Raw genomic sequence first — 16,654 nt, 5'->3', positions numbered from 1 at the left:
TAAGTTATTTTTTAAGGTAAGGAATTGTGAAATGCCCCATGTGTGCATCCTGCAACTTCTGACATATTGAACACACGTCTAGGCAATTTATCTCCAAGTAAAGTGTCTTGTTTAACCTAGTCCTTTCTCAAAGGACAGGAGATTCTTTGAGGCTAACTGCAGACTGCTTCTGATTGAGACTGAACAGTGAACTAGCCCTTCTCAGCTCAATGTGCTGGTATTAGTAGCTCCAAAGATATCCCTTTTATTTCCTCAATTTTCAAGCAGTGCTTGGTTTGTTCAAAAAGTATTGTAGTTTCCAATTCCTTTTTACCTTCTTTGCTTGTAATTTACATTCAAAAATTAGTATGGTGATGCACAAGGCTTAAGATTTAACAAATCAAGGCTAATATTGACATTGTGGCCTGTTCAGTAGTGTTTGTTCGATTCTGATAAAGATTTGATTGTAAGCATGCTAACTTACAATATTGACCATCATACACATGATTTCTGCCCCTGAATTTCCCCTGTAAAGTCACTGGGAGAAGAGAAAGAAAGGATGAGGATCCAAGTCAGACAGTTGAGATCAAGCATGACAAACACACCTTCTCGTGTCCATTGACTCTCCGGGTGAAGTCTATGATTTTATCCATCGTTTCATCTTGGTTCTCGAAAAAGACAGCATGGCTTCCACCCTTCTCAATCAAATGAACTTCTAGATTCTTGAAGTACGGACGCATCTTATCGGCAACGACGTTGCTCATTAACATCTTGTCGTGTGCTCCTCCAAGAACAAATAGTGGAAATCCTTGTTTCCCGAGCTCAAAGAATCGTGACGGGTCCTGTTCACGGGATATAAAGAGTTGGCGGACTAAAGGACGTTGTAGTCCAGTCATGCCGAACCACAGGACTAGCAGTTCCCACGGAATTTTCGTGGCATCGAGGAAAAGCAAGTCGGCAAACTCGCGTGTGGTGGACAAGGCAGTTACAACAGAGTCTTCAGAAGTAAGGCCCGGGACTAAACTGAGTATTTCAGGAGTTGCGATTTGTTGGACAATCGAACCAGTATATGGCACACTGCAGAGGTAGACGACACCAGCGAGAGGGTTGTCGGAGAAGTTAGCGGCGATGTCGACAGGGATAGACGCTTCAGAAGCAGATATATCCATTATTTGCTCGTAACATGTCTAAGTGAAACACAGACAGACCTCCGAAACTCCTGTAAGAAATTTGTTCCGTCAGTGCTTGATATGCAGGACAAATAAAGTATTATGCCAACGTACCATCCAACGAAAACGGGCTTGTATAGGTTGAATGCTTTCATGACGGCTGCAAAGTCGTCCGCAAGAAGGTTTGAAGCGTATCCTTCCTCTGTGATTGGCTTGCCGCTTCGTCCATGGCCTCTCATATCATAACGAACCTTCAGATAAATGGAATGAGAAGTTCCCCTTGAGTATACGACATTACTATGACACACCAGATAAAAGTGCTCGGTGTATCGTTTGTCCGAGAAGATCCTGTCGAACACAGCACCACTCAAGCCTAGTCCATGGACGAAGATGATGCTTGGTTTGCTGGTGTCTCCAGACGCATCTGCATAGATCTTTGTTCCGTCGGAGGAGGCAAGTATTTTCGAGATAGATGGAAACTTGGACATGGCGTAAGAATGGCTCAACGGAACACATGCGTCTCATGCCTATTTATCCAGGTATTTATACCTCGATAAAATACGTTCGGATAGCTCGGATGTGCAATGGCGAATTCCAAAGACCGGAATGGGGCGGCGGCTCGAACGATAAATGAAGGCTAGAGCATAGCTAATGTTTCATCAATATTGTTAACGTTATGCCGGCAAGATGCGGTACTAGTCACGATGTTCACGGAATGGACAGGAAGTTCCTCTCAATGAGCGCTGGAGAATTCGCGTACGACATGAAAGGTCCCCACACCACCAGTAGCGTGAAGCACAGAGCTATTTCAAAAGCTTTTGAATAAATTGCATCACATTTGAGTAGATATGCCAACTGAACCATTTGAATGCTGAGCGTAACTTACCCAGAAGTATAGTACTACTAGTTGCTTGCTTAGTATTAAGAATTGCTGATTTCCAATCCGCACTAGACGCATCGGTGCCCTGGGCCAGGACGCAGAATCCACATTTAGGAAACCAACATTCTTCGACCATTTGCTTGTAAACCGCTAGGCACGGCCGGGAGAGGTTGTGCCTTCATGTGGTCGACAAAAAGACTATATTTATATATCGAGGAAGGGAAAATAAGCTAGACAAGTTGAGGGACACACAACGGCATCTGAGAAAGTATCTGTATGCCCCGTTTCACAATGAAAGTCACGTGAATCGGCAATATTCGTCGAAGCCTCGATACGCTGAGTAATACTACATAATAGGGTATCGTTCGAGCGAGCAAGCTTCACTTCCACCGTGTTTGTGGCTAACTTACTGCACCTAGTGAAATGTCCCATTTGATTCGTACCTCACTTGGAGAATTGGGATACAACTTGAGGCTGACTGCTGGCTCATTCTGATCTAGACTTTAACGTTCCTCAATATGGCCTACCTTGGTGAAAGCCGCTTTACTGCTACTTCTGAAGCCATTCGTTTCCTTCATCAATCGTCCCGCTACAGTCGGATCGTCTGGCAACAATGGCTGTTTTTGGGCTTGTCATTTCCCTCAGCGTTGCTATTATATTTTCCCTTTCCTTGCCAAGTCCTACGGCGGCAGGCCCGCTGCAAAAGGAAGCAGTTGCATACTATGACCCGGCCGCAGGTGGAGGGTCCATGATTAACAACGCAGGTTATGGTTTTGGGGAACCCCTCAATGTGTGTGTTTCTGTTTCAACGGTTTATTGTACCCAGGCTACACCTTACATAGGTTATCATCTCCGGCCGTAGTTCGTCACCTGTCTTCACGGACGATGGTTTTCTTAATTATGCTCGCCCTCTTGGATTGTATGAATATCCCCCCCCCCCTTTTTTTTTCAAGTAACTTCAAACTAACTTACATGCAGTTCCAAGGAGTGTTTTGGTTTGCACCTTGGGGACCCACAAAGCGCCAATTTGGGAGATGGCAATGGCCCAGTGAATCAAACCGTGGAGCTTCGTGCGGGTTTTGGGAACTTTCTATTTGGAACGTGCTTAGAAAGTCTAAAAGGAGGCAATCATCTCAGGTAAGATCTACCAACTAAAGCTCCAACATGTTTCTGAGTTTCCTCAATTGTCAGAATGTTCAGACAGAATGGTCCTAATGCAAATAGTGGAGCCCTATTCCTTGCGTACGTTGGCTGACCCTAAATTTGTCTCCTATTGCTAATATACCTTTCTAGAGTGTCTACTGAAGAGAATGTCTCTAAGAAACATACAATTTCGCCAGATGGATACAATGCTGGCAGGTGCGCTCGATATTCCTCGTCTATTTCTCATTGCTGCCACTCATCATTTTCTTAGGGACGCTCTGGTATCGTCCGCAACCAGTAGAAAAACAAGCTTCGGCGATGTGACATATTCAACAACATCAGAAAGTTTATCAAGTCTACTCACTCCTGGAAGCTCCGGAGTTAATCACGGTAATATTTCTTCCATTATAACAATTACACCACCTAAAGTGCAAAAATTCCACAGGAATTGCTCAAGATGGCATTGTCAAGCTTCTTACTGTGACAATCTATTGAACACCGCTAGCACTGAAAAGCAGATAGAAAAACACGAAAATGAAATGAAAAAGAAAAGTGAATGAACTTCCTTGCTGCGCTATACCCTTTGTCCTCGAATCCTGCGAATATCGTCCTGGCTCAACTAAGCTCTCGTCTAGCAATTTTACTCTTTGGTTATTTGTCTCTCTCATTTAAGACGTATAGCTAGGCGCTGGACGTCGCATACGGAGTATTACAAGAAAACACTTGTCTTTGCGCTTTGCTTGAACACCGTCCTGGCTATGACGAGAGGAATGCTTCACATGCCGCCTGCTCTGCACTTGCGCCGAAACATTGCAGAGTTATTTTTATGTCGTCCTTTAACTAATTTGGTGTCGATATCGCGCACAATTAGTTAGCAGGTGAGTTTCGTTCGTTTGTCAATGGCTAATAGTGCCTTCATGTTAACTTAAGCGCCTAATGTTACGTTGATGGGACGAATGAGTATATCTCTTATTCTCATATCATGAGCTAGAATGATGAGTATTAATCCTTCCGTATGAGAAGTTTTGCTGCGAAGTGATTCATGAAGAATGCCTTCAGGGGTATGTACGTGAGTAAGGAACGTAAATTGCAAAGTACTTATGCTACGTGAGATGGTATCTCGCTTCCGGATCATAGTTCCGCAAAATTATGTGGTAGAAGACCTCTTCCGACTTGAGTGGCTGGCTCAACTCGATTCCAGATCTGCATACACAGTTTACTGTTCCTGATAACTCAACCGTCGCTAGTGATAGGTAGCTTGACTCTTCGACTTGTATAAGAATGGTCACCTCAGCTTTGCTCAAAGGTGTGGAATCAGAGATGTGCTGACGACCGTATCTGGACATTGTTTGCTCAAAAACCGATGCCGCCTTGTCTTGGCATTTTGCATCTTTTCCTATTGAGACTACCTGTGCTGTTAGACGCGCTCCGTATTTCTCACCAACATATTCATATATTTTTGCTCGTTCACATCATCCGTAACTTGCGCCCTCCTTCAAGCAAACCGAACGTGAACGCAAACTCGCTCAAGTTGCTCGTATAACAATGACCATCTTGGCACTTTCCGGTCCCCAAAGATCACTTTGTATCGCTTCGTTCAAGTCCTTCGCATTCCTGCAAGCAATTGACGGGAACCGCAAGTAGGCAATGAAGCGCCGTTCTACTTCTACGAAAGGCCGCCTCACGCGTATAGCGGTCGCTAGTTTGCTTGTCGGCAAATGTTGTTGGGCTGCTTCGACTCCTAAACCTGCAGGATTCTACCCTCCAGCCTGGGGTGGTGGCTACCAACTACTTAGCTCGAATAATGGGTATGGAGAACCTCTGAACGTGAGTGTTCTAAATCCTGCATGCTTCTACGGGTGCTAAAACAAATGCTGGTTCCCAACAGATCATTATATCAGGTTTAAGTTCACCGAAGGTCCTAACGGACAAGGGTATTTTAAACTGGGCGCGATCAGTTGGGTTGTGAGTGTACTCTATTACACCAACAACATGAGTAGAACAAGCTCTCATAACGGTCATTCACAACAGTTCATATGAATGTGCTAAACAGCACGGGGGTGGATATTTCGCAGCTAACCTGGGTGATGGAAACGAGTGGAAGAACCAGACTGCAGAGTTCCGTGAAATGTACGGCCATGCACATGTTGGTACATGTCTGGAAACGTTTATTGGTGGAAATCATTTCAGGTGGGGTAATTTATTGTTCGCCTCAAAATAAAAGGTGGTCTGTTGATGACCTCGACCTCGACCTCTGCAGAGTGTTCCGTCAGGATGGACCAGAGGCAAATACTGGGGCGCTTTTCCTAGCGTGAGTATCGACTTTTTTTAAATATTTCCGTCTGACATTCAATATCTGCGTGTCCAGAGCGTCGAAGGAAGAAGACCTCAAGGATCATCACACTGTTTCGCCGGATGGCTATGACCAAGGACGGTAAGAAATCTGCTTTATGAAGGTAAACGAGACACGACCTAATTTGATACATAGCGATGAGATTGTCGAGAAGGCGATTGCCAAACCCACGAAATTCGACGGTACGACGTACGTTACGACAAGTCGAAACCTTAAGGGCCTCTTACCCGAAGGGACACAAAACATCAATCACGGTGCGTGCGGCTGCGATATTCTGGCTTTTATATAAGTCGTTCTCACTTTTTCTTTTGTCTCGCGAATCAGGCATTGCAATTGACGGAGTGGTAAAGCTTCTTACTATCAAGATTACGGAAGAAGGTGGTGATGACAGTGACGACGACGACGACGACTGAAAGAGCGTTTATTTATTATGGGGATTTCGTGGATTCGGTACTTAGTGGAGTAATTTGTAATTTGTATCGATGTATGATTTAGAGCTAGATGTTCTACAATTTGATTCGTGTCTTCTACTTCTGTATAAAGTTTGAATAACAGAGTTTAATTGTGTATATGCTGATAAGCATTTGTACGTGTGTAAGACACTATGGTATTGAAGTAACAATGTTCCGTTTAATAAAATTCTGTATATTGTTTAGGCATGATACCGGGGAAATTCTGCTCATCGATTACAATTGTATTCTCCGGGTTGTTTATATTTGCTGTATACACGAATTGCATACTATATTCATCAAAGGGAAATGTACTTTCATTATTGACAGAGAATATTGACAATATGGCTCTTCTACACGAAAACCTTGTTAAGGATACCTCCAGCGACTCCATGTGAAATGGTCGAGGCCCGGATGCAGGACACCGAATCCGTACTGAGACCGAGGAAGAGATGTGTGAGAAGCCGAGAACGGAGGGACGGAATGAGCTGGCACCGGGCGACGGGACTGCGGAATAATACATGTATTCTCCGAGAGAAAGTGACGGCTTGACCTGCCGACTGAGTGTTCATCGTGGGGTCGGCCGATTCATTTGTGTGTATATGCGTGCGTGGGTCCATTGAGCCAAAATCGCATTGTTACATTTGTCAGTAACTCTATAAAGGACTGGTTTGAATACTTAGATCGCAAGAGTTTTCACATGAATAAGCCAAAGTTAGACTAGGAGACGTCACTAGGGGTATCCTAAGTCTGATCCTGCCGTGTAGCTATGAGTTCCAGTACAGTGCAGTGAAATCTCGTGAGTCGTCTTGAGAACGAGATCTCCGCAAACGTCCATACCTTGCGTCGACGTCGGGCCGCTATGGGAATCGCAAATGCAGAGTAGAAGTAACGGCTCCCCGCTATGAATATGCAGTCCGAAATGTGGCGAGACGAGCGAGCTGAAGCTGTGCAAACACTGAAGAGGCAGAACAATCCAGAACAGGCTATGGTCCGTAAAGCATCAACATTTTTGCCACAAGGAATGTCTAGATCAAAATGGTATCTGGGGTCTTGAGGTAAATTACAGTGTCCGGAGGGGATGGTGAGGTGTCGTGACTGACGAGAGCACGTATACGTTTGCTTTGCGCGCAGAAGATGGCTGCTGGGAGACCTGAGGAATATACTCCGTTCGGCTGGCGGCTTTATGTGAATTTTGCGCAAACCCACCATCATCCGTCCGCACGGCTGTCGTGGTCGACGTTCGACGTCCTCGACAGCGAGTATAGAAGAGTAGAGATAGACAGACTCCAAATCGATATCAGACGGCCGGACCGCGCTTGTTTTGCGCAAGATTGGTGCTGATCGGGAGAGACCGGGACAGGCTACCTTGAGAGCTGTGGGCGACGGTGCTCCATCGCGCCTGGGCACAGAGCAGACGAAGGGGTATAAAGAGAAGGGTATCATGGGATGCAAACGCATATAAGGAGCACCCTCCACCGTTCGTCGCCTGCAACCTTCTTCTTCTCCTCAAACTATCACCAACTTCAAGTTACACAGCGGGTAAGTTTAGCCACTCCGATCGTCTCCACGTTTTCTTCTTTCCGCCTGCCAATACAGAGCAGTCTCATTCCAATCCGGGCATGCACTCCCACGATGTCCATTGGCTAATGCCGATATTATATGAGACGCTTCACTTGTTTTATTTACGTGCCACTCGCTTCATAAATTTAATTTATATACTCCCCCCTGGTCTTCTGACTCTGTGACCATTCCCCTCTTCCCCTCCTATCCACTTTTATTATATTCTATCGCGCGAGCTCCGCTCGACGCGAAATCAGCTGCCAACCACGACGTCGTCAGAAGCTGACTCCACTCCTGCTCTTGCTCTCCAGCTTCACCGCACCCATCTCCGTCTCCTTGCGCTCAACAACGCAGCTCAAAGACATAACCTCTTTTGTTCATCAGCACCAGTAACTCCACCGCTTTTATCGCCAACGAGCTCTAGTAGCACTACAAACCCGACGACAAAAGACAAAATGTTGCACCGTCAGCTTGGTACGCCTTACGTGACGCCCCACATTCTGCACAAGAGCTATGCAGAGACCCCCGGACTTGACACGACCGTGAATCGTGAGTAGTTTGTTCCCTCCTCATCTATTCGTCCGTATTCCTCGCTGTTGTTTCGTCTCGACTCGTCGCTTTCGCGCGACGGGCGATGCGGACGGCCGTTCTCCGATAAACGGCTATGACCCGTCCCGTGTTATTCATTCGCGTGACCTGATTTCGTCCCCCGTCCCTTACATTTGCATCGGGCTTGGCTTGATGTCATCGCACTGGTGAATTTGCTATCCGCTGCAGTGGGCAATGCACCTGCCGCACATCGTCTCGAGTGGGCTGGCTGTATGCGGCCGTGCCAGCTCCTTGTTAAGCAGACCATTTCAAATATTACGTCAGCTTGTGTCATTTTCCCTGTTCGGCTCGGGACTTGACATTGCTGTATTTTTGGCTCTCTTGCTTGTTTTCCGGACTTTTCTCGTGGCGAAATATCCGCTAACGCATGATTATGTTCGGTAGTCATCGGCCGAGATATCGAGTACTTCTCGCAGGCAGGCTTTGACATGTCAAAGCTGACGCTGAAGCGCAATGCCGCGCCTGCACAGCTCTACGAGGATGCGATCCGCAATGAGGGCGCTATTATTTCGTCCTCTGGAGCGCTTATCAATTTCTCTGGCAAAAAGACTGGTCGTAGCCCGAAGGACAAGCGAATTGTGTATGAGGAGACTAGCCGTGACAATATCTGGTGGGGAAGTGTGAATATCAAGATGGACGAGCGTAGGTTATTTCATTCTTTGCTTTGGTTCTTGGCTGAATTTGATTCTGTAGATACGTTTGAGATTAACCGCGAGCGTGCGATCGATTATCTCAACACTCGGGACCTCGTATATGTCTTTGATGGCTATGCTGGATGGGACCCGCGCTACCGCATCAAGGTCCGCGTCGTCTGTGCCCGAGCGTACCACGCGCTCTTCATGGTATGTCGATTCGATTTCTCCGAAACGGACTTGTCTAATGTTACGTAGCACAACATGTTGATCAGACCGACTGAGGAAGAGCTTGCCAACTTCGGCGAACCCGACTTTATCATCTACAACGCTGGCCAGTTCCCGGCGAACCGCTTCACGAAGGGCATGTCGTCGACGACCTCCGTCGAGATTAACTTCAAGCGCATGGAAATGGTCATCCTCGGTACGGAATACGCGGGCGAGATGAAGAAAGGTGTATTCAGCGTTATGCATTATCTTCAGCCTGTCAAGTTCGGACAACTGTCGCTGCACTCGTCTGCGAACGTTGGTATCGAGAAGGGTGACGTTACTCTGTTCTTCGGCCTTAGCGGTACGGGGAAGACGACGTTGAGTGCTGATCCTCGTCGACAACTGATTGGTGATGATGAGCACGTTTGGAGCGACCGTGGCGTATTCAACATCGAGGGCGGCTGTTACGCCAAGTGCATTGGCTTATCCGCTGAAAAGGAACCCGAAATCTTCAATGCTATCCGTTTCGGTGCCATCCTTGAAAACGTCGTTTACGATCCAGTAACACGCAAGCCCGACTACGATGATGTCTCGATCACGGAGAATACACGTTGCGCCTATCCGATCGAATACATTCCGAACGCGCGTGTACCGTGCCTCGTTGAGCGTCAACCGTCAAATATTATCATGCTTACCTGCGACGCTTTCGGTGTGCTTCCGCCTGTAGCGCGTTTGACGCCAGCACAAGCGAGCTATCACTTCCTTGCAGGCTATACGAGCAAGACGCCTGGAACCGAGGATGGTGTCCTCGAGCCGATTCCGACGTTCAGCACTTGCTACTCAGCACCGTTCATTGTTCTCCATCCGAGCAAGTACGCAACGATGCTTGCAGACCGCATGGCTCAACATGGTGTGTCTTGCTGGTTGATCAATACCGGCTGGACTGGTGGACGTTTCGGTTCGCCGCAAGGTCGTCGCTGCCCGCTCAAGTTTACGCGCGCGATCGTTGACGCTGTACACGATGGCTCGCTCAAGAATGCGGAATACGAGAAGTTCGGTGTGTTCAACTTGGACATCCCGACTTCGATTCCTGGTGTTCCACGTGAGTTGTTGAACCCTACACTTGCGTGGCCGGATAAAGAGGCATTCGAGAGGGAAGTGAGGAAGCTTGCGGGAATGTTCGTTAAGGCGTTTGCGGTGTATGAGAGTGATGTTGATGCGAGTGTGCGCGCTGCTGGTCCGCAGTTGTAAAAGGTTCTCTCAATAGTGGATAGTACAAGTGGTCGTTTCCGATTTCCTCGTCTCGCAAACTTTTAGACATGTACACGCAATCGTTTACTTTACTTTACTTTACTTTTCTTTTATGTGAGACTGTGTGTACTTAGCTTAGTTGTACAACATGAAAATTTCTTTGTCTGTATCATCGGCATGGTGGTGGAGGATGGGATAATGGTGCTAAGGTAGTGTTCTGTACTTGACGGATACTCAGCATAGGAAGAAGTTTTACTTTTATACGATTGCCCGAATGACTACATGAATTTTGATCTACATAAATCCCGCAGCCATTGGATTAGCGTGAGTCAGAGTGTGCGTCGATCCAATGATCGGGCTAAACACGCAGCGCGCTCGCGTGTCTGACAGTGACAAAGACAAATAATAAATTGAATACGCGTCGCGTCTCCACAGAAATTCACGTTCCCATCATACTCGTACCACAACTACCACATTTACTTCTCCTAGCAAGGAGGGCAGGGCCAGGGTGTAGTACTATGCCTGTTACGCGTTCTGCAAGTCGACAAAGTTCGACTGCAGCTAATAACCCACCTGTTTCTGGTGGAAAACGGAAGGCTGAACCTAGGACGAAGGAGGAAGTATCAAATGGTGCTGTGAAGAAGGCAAGAGGATCAAGAGCTAAGAAGGCAGCCAAAGTTGCTAGAGACGCAGAAAATGGCGCGAATAGTGCTACTCCGATTGTTCCAGCGATTGTTCAAGTTCCGGCAACCCCGGCAACCTTCCTTCCAGCAGTCTTGTCTTTTTCTTTTGAAGATGCGAAGCAGCACCTTGTTTCTGTGGATCCGCGATTTGAAGATTTGTTTAGTAAACTGAAGTGTAGGCCTTTTGAACATTTGGAGCGGGTTGATCCTTTCCGGTGAGTCACCTAGATATTGATACCCATGATTAGTGATAGTCGTGGATTGAGATGTAACTACTTTACTTTAGGACTTTGGCTACTTCGATATTGTTAGTACTACATCGAAGATACTTTCTTTTATGCTATTACTGACTGGAGCGACTATAACAGAGGCCAACAAATCTCGTGGCTCGCAGCGCGCTCTATCGTTCACAGGTTCATTCGGTTATTCGACCCGTCGTTACCTGAAAAGCCAACCGATTCAGGGTGCGTATCCTTACTTACCAGTTTTATTTTTGCTTTACTCGTTGAAATTGACGTTGGAAATTGAACTCGCTCGTCTGTAGATCGACAAGTAACCCAGATTCGTTCTTCCCTTCTGCACATCAGGTGGTTGCTCAGGATATTGCTACGCTGAGGACTGCTGGACTTAGCGGACGTAAAGCAGAGTATGGTATGTGAATGGGTGATCTTGGTGCTTATATAGCACGCTTTGGACGTTACGTTACTTATCTGCTCTGTTTATAGTGCAAGACTTGGCTGCGAGATTTGCGGATGGCAGATTATCGAATGAAAAGATAATGCAAGCTAACGATGAAGAGCTTTATGAGATGCTTACGGCTGTTCGTGGGATTGGAAAGGTGGATCATAATAATTCTGCCGTGATTAAATTGTGAACTAAAATTCGCCGATTTAGTGGACAGGTTAGTTCTTTCAATTAGTACATGACGTGTGCTTTTCAGACTGAGGGCGATATAAGTGGACATGTTCGCTATTTTCTCACTAAGGCGTCCAGATATAATGCCAGTTGGTAAGTCATCCTTACAGCCCGCTGAATTTGTCTAAATAATGGGACTTGTACACCAGGCGACCTCGGCGTTCAGCGTGGAGTAGTCCGATGGTTCCTCTCCTTACACTCAGCCAAACATCCAGTTGCGATTTCCCCGAAAAAACTTCCAAGTAATTACGACAAAGATAAAGGAGAATCACAAGAAACGAACAATAATATCAGCGCGATTGAGTCACAAGATGTGGTTATGCCGGAGAACCCTCAGCCTGAGAGAGCTTCGACGCCAGATGCTGCGGCTTTCCCGCCTGCTCCTGTTACACCTGTTAAAGGGCGGAAAGGTTCTAAGAACTCTGGAGAGGACCCGGAAGTTCCAGCTCCACCCCCTGCATTTACTCCTTCGATCAATAGGACTCTCAATAAAGTGTTACCGAATAAGTTCCATCCGCCATCTCTTCCGGAGGGCCTGTCTGTTAAGGATTTGCAGAGTCGTCTGGAAGGGAAGAAACAGAAAAAGTACGTCGTCAATTCTGTGGTTTCGTTCGTGTAACGTTCCGATTTCAACACATTAACCCAGGGGAGTTTTCTTGACCCCGAAAGAGATGGAGGAGCTTACCGAGCCGTGGAAACCATACAGGAGTATAGGTACCTTATTTTTCTTTATCTCAAAGATACTTGGTGTGTTGATGTTTTGCTACTTGCTAGGTGTCTATTATATGTGGGCGTTGTCCGAAGGCGACAAATCCTAGACAGATTACCCTAATATTGGACAGTTGACATAACAATGGACGACAAAAAGCATGACATTTATTGAAGGAATCGAAGATACTTTCCCATATTTCCCAATTTCGCGTTTGGTTATGGTAATATACGTTTGACCTTGACTTTCTGTTTTCGTACAGATATTTGCTAATTTGCTGTGATTTTTCGTGAGAAACGGATCATCATACGATCAATGGAGTCTCGGAGGGAGTAAAACATAAGAAAGCGGAGATAACTAATGGGCTACCTGTAATATTTCGCGGTGCAACTTCAGACAAGTAGCATCTGTTTTGAAACACTTCCTGCGTCAACTCAGCAATAAGATTATCTGCCGAACCAATGCGTGTACCCTGTGAGAAATTTCGCTGTGAACCAATAATGACCGAAGGGAACATCGACCTTCCTCATCTGCCATCATAGACACTGCATAGCTTGTCTTATAAATTGGCAAGGTCCAACCTGGTTGTAACCTTATAACTAACTGTACATCATTCTATCCGCTATGCATAACAAAATATTGCGGAAATTCGTTCATTCGGCGGATGGCACGAAAATTTATGCAGATGCAGTAGGCGATTCCGCTCATCCGGCATTGGTATTCGTGCATGGGTTCTCGTCTAGTGCTGCTGTCTTTGATGACATATTCTCGAATCCTGATAATTCGAAGGAATTCTACTTGGCGAGTACTAATGAGGACCTTATTGAATTAAACTCAGTTGTTGAGATTCAGCTCTTAGGTTCGTTATGATGTGCGAGGATTCGGGAGGAGTGGAAAGTCAAGCGAGCCTGAAGGACATGCGTCTCAGAGATATGCGGAAGAAGTCAAAGCTATTCTTCAGGCGTTTAATGTCAAGAAGCCGATTTTCGTTGCCTGGTAAGCTCACTTACAACTTTGGTACCATGGACTTAAGACGAATTCTAACCTTAGGAGTATGGGTGGAAGAATCATGGCAGATATCGCTTCATACCTTCCCCCAAACACATTCCTCGGTGTGGTATGCTTAGCTGGCTCGCCCTACTCGAACGAACAAATGCGAGACACTTCAACCGCTGCAATGAAGTCGCTCGTCCAAGGTCTTCTCACCAATACCGATGTGCTTGCTGAGCAGCAGGCAGTCGTTGCAGCAAATAGGCTTCTATTTCTGAGGGACCCTAATCCGAGTTCCGACTTCCTTCGGAAGACTGCAGAGGCGATTGCCAACGGTGCAGATTTCCATGAGGAGAATCCGGACGTCTCGTATGCGACGCGCTGTGCGCTTGTTGGGATGGCTATGTATATGTCTCCTAAGGACCGTTTCCTCGCTGTCAGTCGTCAGCAGGACAACACGAAGATCATCGAACTCGGGAGGAGCGGCTTTCCGTTGTTGGTCATTTATGGGACGCATGATGCGTACATATCCGGCGAGAAGATGGTGGATATCGTTCGCCCTGTGTTTGTCAACATGAAGGTGAAAGTGATTGAAGGGGCTAGTCACGCTCCTTTTCTGGAGAAGCCGAATGAAGTTATGAAGGACATCTTGGATTTCGCTCGGGATTTGACGAAGTAGAATCTAACTTGACAATGCTGAATAACCCGACACAGACTTTATCTATAGGCTAGATATAGTTAGAATCCTGTTCTATCGGGCAGGAGCAATATCATTAGCAAGAACTGATGTTTGGAAAGTTATCACTTAGTGACTTACCCGTCCAGGTCATTTACTGGAAGGCACGACAGGTTGGAACCATTATAATACACGCTGCGTTACTGATAGATAGATCAAAGACATTCGTTGAAAAAGGAAAACACCGAAAGAAGAACGAATTTTATAACGACGTAACAACGTGCCTGAATTACCAATTGTCTGTGCTTACATAACGCAGTAAAGATATAAAACGTGCTCTTTCTAATTCTCTTGTCTCGGAACACCCCTCCCCAGCTCTCGCCTCGTCATTGACATTATATATTACTGGCGCACGTTTATTGACACTCCTTCCATCACTTTGCTTTGACCCAATTTGCAAGACAGAAGGCTGTCTATCCTTGCGCCGTGGGCCACCGTGTTCAACATATCTTCTAGATGGACTTCCACCCGATTGGCATTAATTCCTTCCCAGTGGAGGTACTCTGCGACATCTTTCTCAAATGTGATCACGATGCGCGTCAAAGATGGGAATGCATGGTACCAGTGACAATTTCGAGCGTTTGTTGACATTGGCGTGATGTCTCACTGTCACTCAGAGTTCTCTGGACGTTCCTAAATATTTACATCAACGGCGTAGCTCGAGGATGGTTGATCGAATATTTCGAAACATGGCTTCGCAGGTCCAATGGTGCACCACTTGACCTCATCGTCAGATGTGATCTCACGTACAACCGAAATCTAGTGCATCATTGGGTAGCTGAACGCGTTGTGTGTATATTGATTTCTCACCAATGGCACTGGGAGAAAGTCCAATTTAATTGGAAATTTTCGGCGTCTCCTGGCTAAGTCTCAATCTGGCACAGGCTTCAAAGCTTGAGTATGTGGAACTTAGGTTCCCGTTGTCTCTCGAATTTGCAGACAAGTCAATGATAACTTCACTACAATCACTTTATTCTTATTTGGATCTACAACAATGCCGTAAGCTTCTCGAGGCGGCGCCGAATTTGAAGGAAGTTTTTATTGACAGTAGATTTGGACCGACTGACGAAATGGAGCGTTTTGTCGTCTCGCATAGCCTCGAGAGCATTGTTCTGAAGGGTCCTGCATCACGCATAATAATGGATAAACTGGTCCTCCCTGCCTTAATGAAGCTCACCTTCGCTTCCAGAAATGGTGGTGACCTAACGGGCTTTATTCGACGCTCCTTACCACCGTTAACCACGTTGAACGTCAGTTGTGTAGAAGCGGCGACACTTACGTCCATCCTTCCACTCCTTCCCCTGCTTCAGACACTCGTATTGAGTCAAGGCACTATTTCAGCAGAACTCTTCGAGCTTCTTACCGTACCAAGCGGAGCGAGTACGGGTTATCATGCTTGGGATAGGAATAATCGAATCATATGCCCCGATCTGCTATGCTTTGAGTTGTTTTGGAATTACTACGTTGTAGGGGACTTTCGTGAATGCATTGATGCTTTATGCACAATGTTAGAGTCACGTTGGGATGATTTGAAAGTTTGCGGTTATCTGACTGACATCAATGGCCACTCTCCCCTTTCTTCGGCTGACCGTAGAAAATTGTGGACCCACATTGCAGATGAACAACTATTTCTTGTGTCCACACCCCCGGGCCATCCGAGACGCTATAGAGTTTTAGGATATGCATGACCTGTCTTTTCATTATCACTTTTCTTTTGCCAAGGATGACATTTAACTACTACTGTACTTGCTCATCAGAGTCATTCAAGTCACCTGTAAGCATTTTGTGTTTGGTTTTTTTGATGACCGTACGATCATATAGAATCCACACTCCTTTATCCTTATTGTTATGACCCAACGCTTTGCGCCCTCGGAACTGTCAGTTCTGACAGAACTCAGGACTTGTGTATCTTGAGTGTACAATATGTTGATTATATGCAGGTTGACTTATGCAATTGTCCCTATTCCTATTCTACTTGACCTCTACTATCATTCTTTTATTCACCCTGAGTTTTACCCCTTCCTCCTTAGTCCTTCAGTCTTTGTCTGTATATCCTTGACCCTTTTTCCTTTATCTCTCATGACTTATTATTCCCTGAGTGCCTTTGTATAGTTTAGTATATATACATGTATGAGATCAGACTGGTCCTATAGTCTTGATCTTATCTACTCTAGGCAGTCCTGTACTCTTAGGCTCACTCTATATACCTTACTCTTGTCTCACTCTACTCCTACACCTGCATCACAAAAAAGTCACAACAAATGTAATCAATAATAGCAAATATAACATAATAATGTACTTATATATTAATTACAATTCAAAATTACAATTATACTTTGCTTGTAATTGAAATGTAACAAATGTATATAAATATAATACTTAT

General features: G+C 45.8%; 7 protein-coding genes across 7 annotated transcripts; 6 read left to right on the top strand and 1 right to left on the bottom strand.

Moving 5' to 3' along the window:
- Window positions 1-423: 423 nt before the first annotated feature.
- FOMMEDRAFT_168348 (alpha/beta-hydrolase) lies at window positions 424-1,636 on the bottom strand (the record flags this gene model as incomplete). The annotated part of the gene is made up of 5 exons (XM_007267027.1): window positions 424-517; window positions 585-1,126; window positions 1,188-1,198; window positions 1,263-1,399; window positions 1,457-1,636. 5 exons carry the CDS (start codon window positions 1,634-1,636, stop codon window positions 515-517), a joined length of 873 nt encoding a protein of 290 aa, XP_007267089.1. The 3' UTR covers window positions 424-514.
- A 188-nt stretch (window positions 1,637-1,824) lies between these two features.
- Window positions 1,825-2,182, top strand: FOMMEDRAFT_156782 (uncharacterized protein; the record flags this gene model as incomplete). The annotated part of the gene is made up of 2 exons (XM_007267026.1): window positions 1,825-1,904; window positions 2,101-2,182. The coding sequence occupies 2 exons, from the start codon at window positions 1,825-1,827 to the stop codon at window positions 2,180-2,182; spliced, it is 162 nt and encodes a 53-aa protein (XP_007267088.1).
- Window positions 2,183-2,428: 246 nt separating this feature from the next.
- FOMMEDRAFT_123671 (uncharacterized protein) lies at window positions 2,429-3,672 on the top strand. The gene is made up of 7 exons (XM_007267025.1): window positions 2,429-2,818; window positions 2,871-2,947; window positions 3,007-3,165; window positions 3,220-3,270; window positions 3,322-3,387; window positions 3,443-3,561; window positions 3,617-3,672. Exons 1-7 carry the CDS (start codon window positions 2,642-2,644, stop codon window positions 3,664-3,666), a joined length of 699 nt encoding a protein of 232 aa, XP_007267087.1. The 5' UTR covers window positions 2,429-2,641; the 3' UTR covers window positions 3,667-3,672.
- A 1,146-nt stretch (window positions 3,673-4,818) lies between these two features.
- On the top strand, window positions 4,819-5,937 carry FOMMEDRAFT_28873 (uncharacterized protein; the record flags this gene model as incomplete). The annotated part of the gene is made up of 7 exons (XM_007267024.1): window positions 4,819-4,998; window positions 5,060-5,136; window positions 5,203-5,361; window positions 5,396-5,482; window positions 5,540-5,605; window positions 5,660-5,778; window positions 5,849-5,937. 7 exons carry the CDS (start codon window positions 4,819-4,821, stop codon window positions 5,935-5,937), a joined length of 777 nt encoding a protein of 258 aa, XP_007267086.1.
- A 1,201-nt stretch (window positions 5,938-7,138) lies between these two features.
- FOMMEDRAFT_20482 (ATP-utilizing phosphoenolpyruvate carboxykinase) lies at window positions 7,139-10,514 on the top strand. Its single transcript, XM_007267023.1, has 5 exons — window positions 7,139-7,515; window positions 7,848-8,085; window positions 8,530-8,787; window positions 8,839-8,987; window positions 9,036-10,514. Exons 2-5 carry the CDS (start codon window positions 7,992-7,994, stop codon window positions 10,236-10,238), a joined length of 1,704 nt encoding a protein of 567 aa, XP_007267085.1. The 5' UTR covers window positions 7,139-7,515; window positions 7,848-7,991; the 3' UTR covers window positions 10,239-10,514.
- A 242-nt stretch (window positions 10,515-10,756) lies between these two features.
- Window positions 10,757-12,828, top strand: FOMMEDRAFT_141004 (DNA glycosylase; the record flags this gene model as incomplete). The annotated part of the gene is made up of 10 exons (XM_007267022.1): window positions 10,757-11,136; window positions 11,208-11,228; window positions 11,290-11,385; window positions 11,466-11,572; window positions 11,647-11,759; window positions 11,816-11,822; window positions 11,879-11,929; window positions 11,986-12,421; window positions 12,483-12,550; window positions 12,611-12,828. 10 exons carry the CDS (start codon window positions 10,757-10,759, stop codon window positions 12,652-12,654), a joined length of 1,323 nt encoding a protein of 440 aa, XP_007267084.1. The 3' UTR covers window positions 12,655-12,828.
- A 341-nt stretch (window positions 12,829-13,169) lies between these two features.
- Window positions 13,170-14,214, top strand: FOMMEDRAFT_28871 (alpha/beta-hydrolase; the record flags this gene model as incomplete). Its single annotated transcript, XM_007267021.1, has 3 exons — window positions 13,170-13,382; window positions 13,405-13,541; window positions 13,596-14,214. 3 exons carry the CDS (start codon window positions 13,170-13,172, stop codon window positions 14,212-14,214), a joined length of 969 nt encoding a protein of 322 aa, XP_007267083.1.
- Window positions 14,215-16,654: the final 2,440 nt, after the last annotated feature.

The sequence above is a fragment of the Fomitiporia mediterranea genome (genome assembly GCF_000271605.1).
Source record: "Fomitiporia mediterranea MF3/22 unplaced genomic scaffold FOMMEscaffold_6, whole genome shotgun sequence".
In the NCBI taxonomy this organism is placed as follows: domain Eukaryota; kingdom Fungi; phylum Basidiomycota; class Agaricomycetes; order Hymenochaetales; family Hymenochaetaceae; genus Fomitiporia; species Fomitiporia mediterranea.
This window is presented reverse-complemented; position numbering and strand designations above follow the sequence as displayed.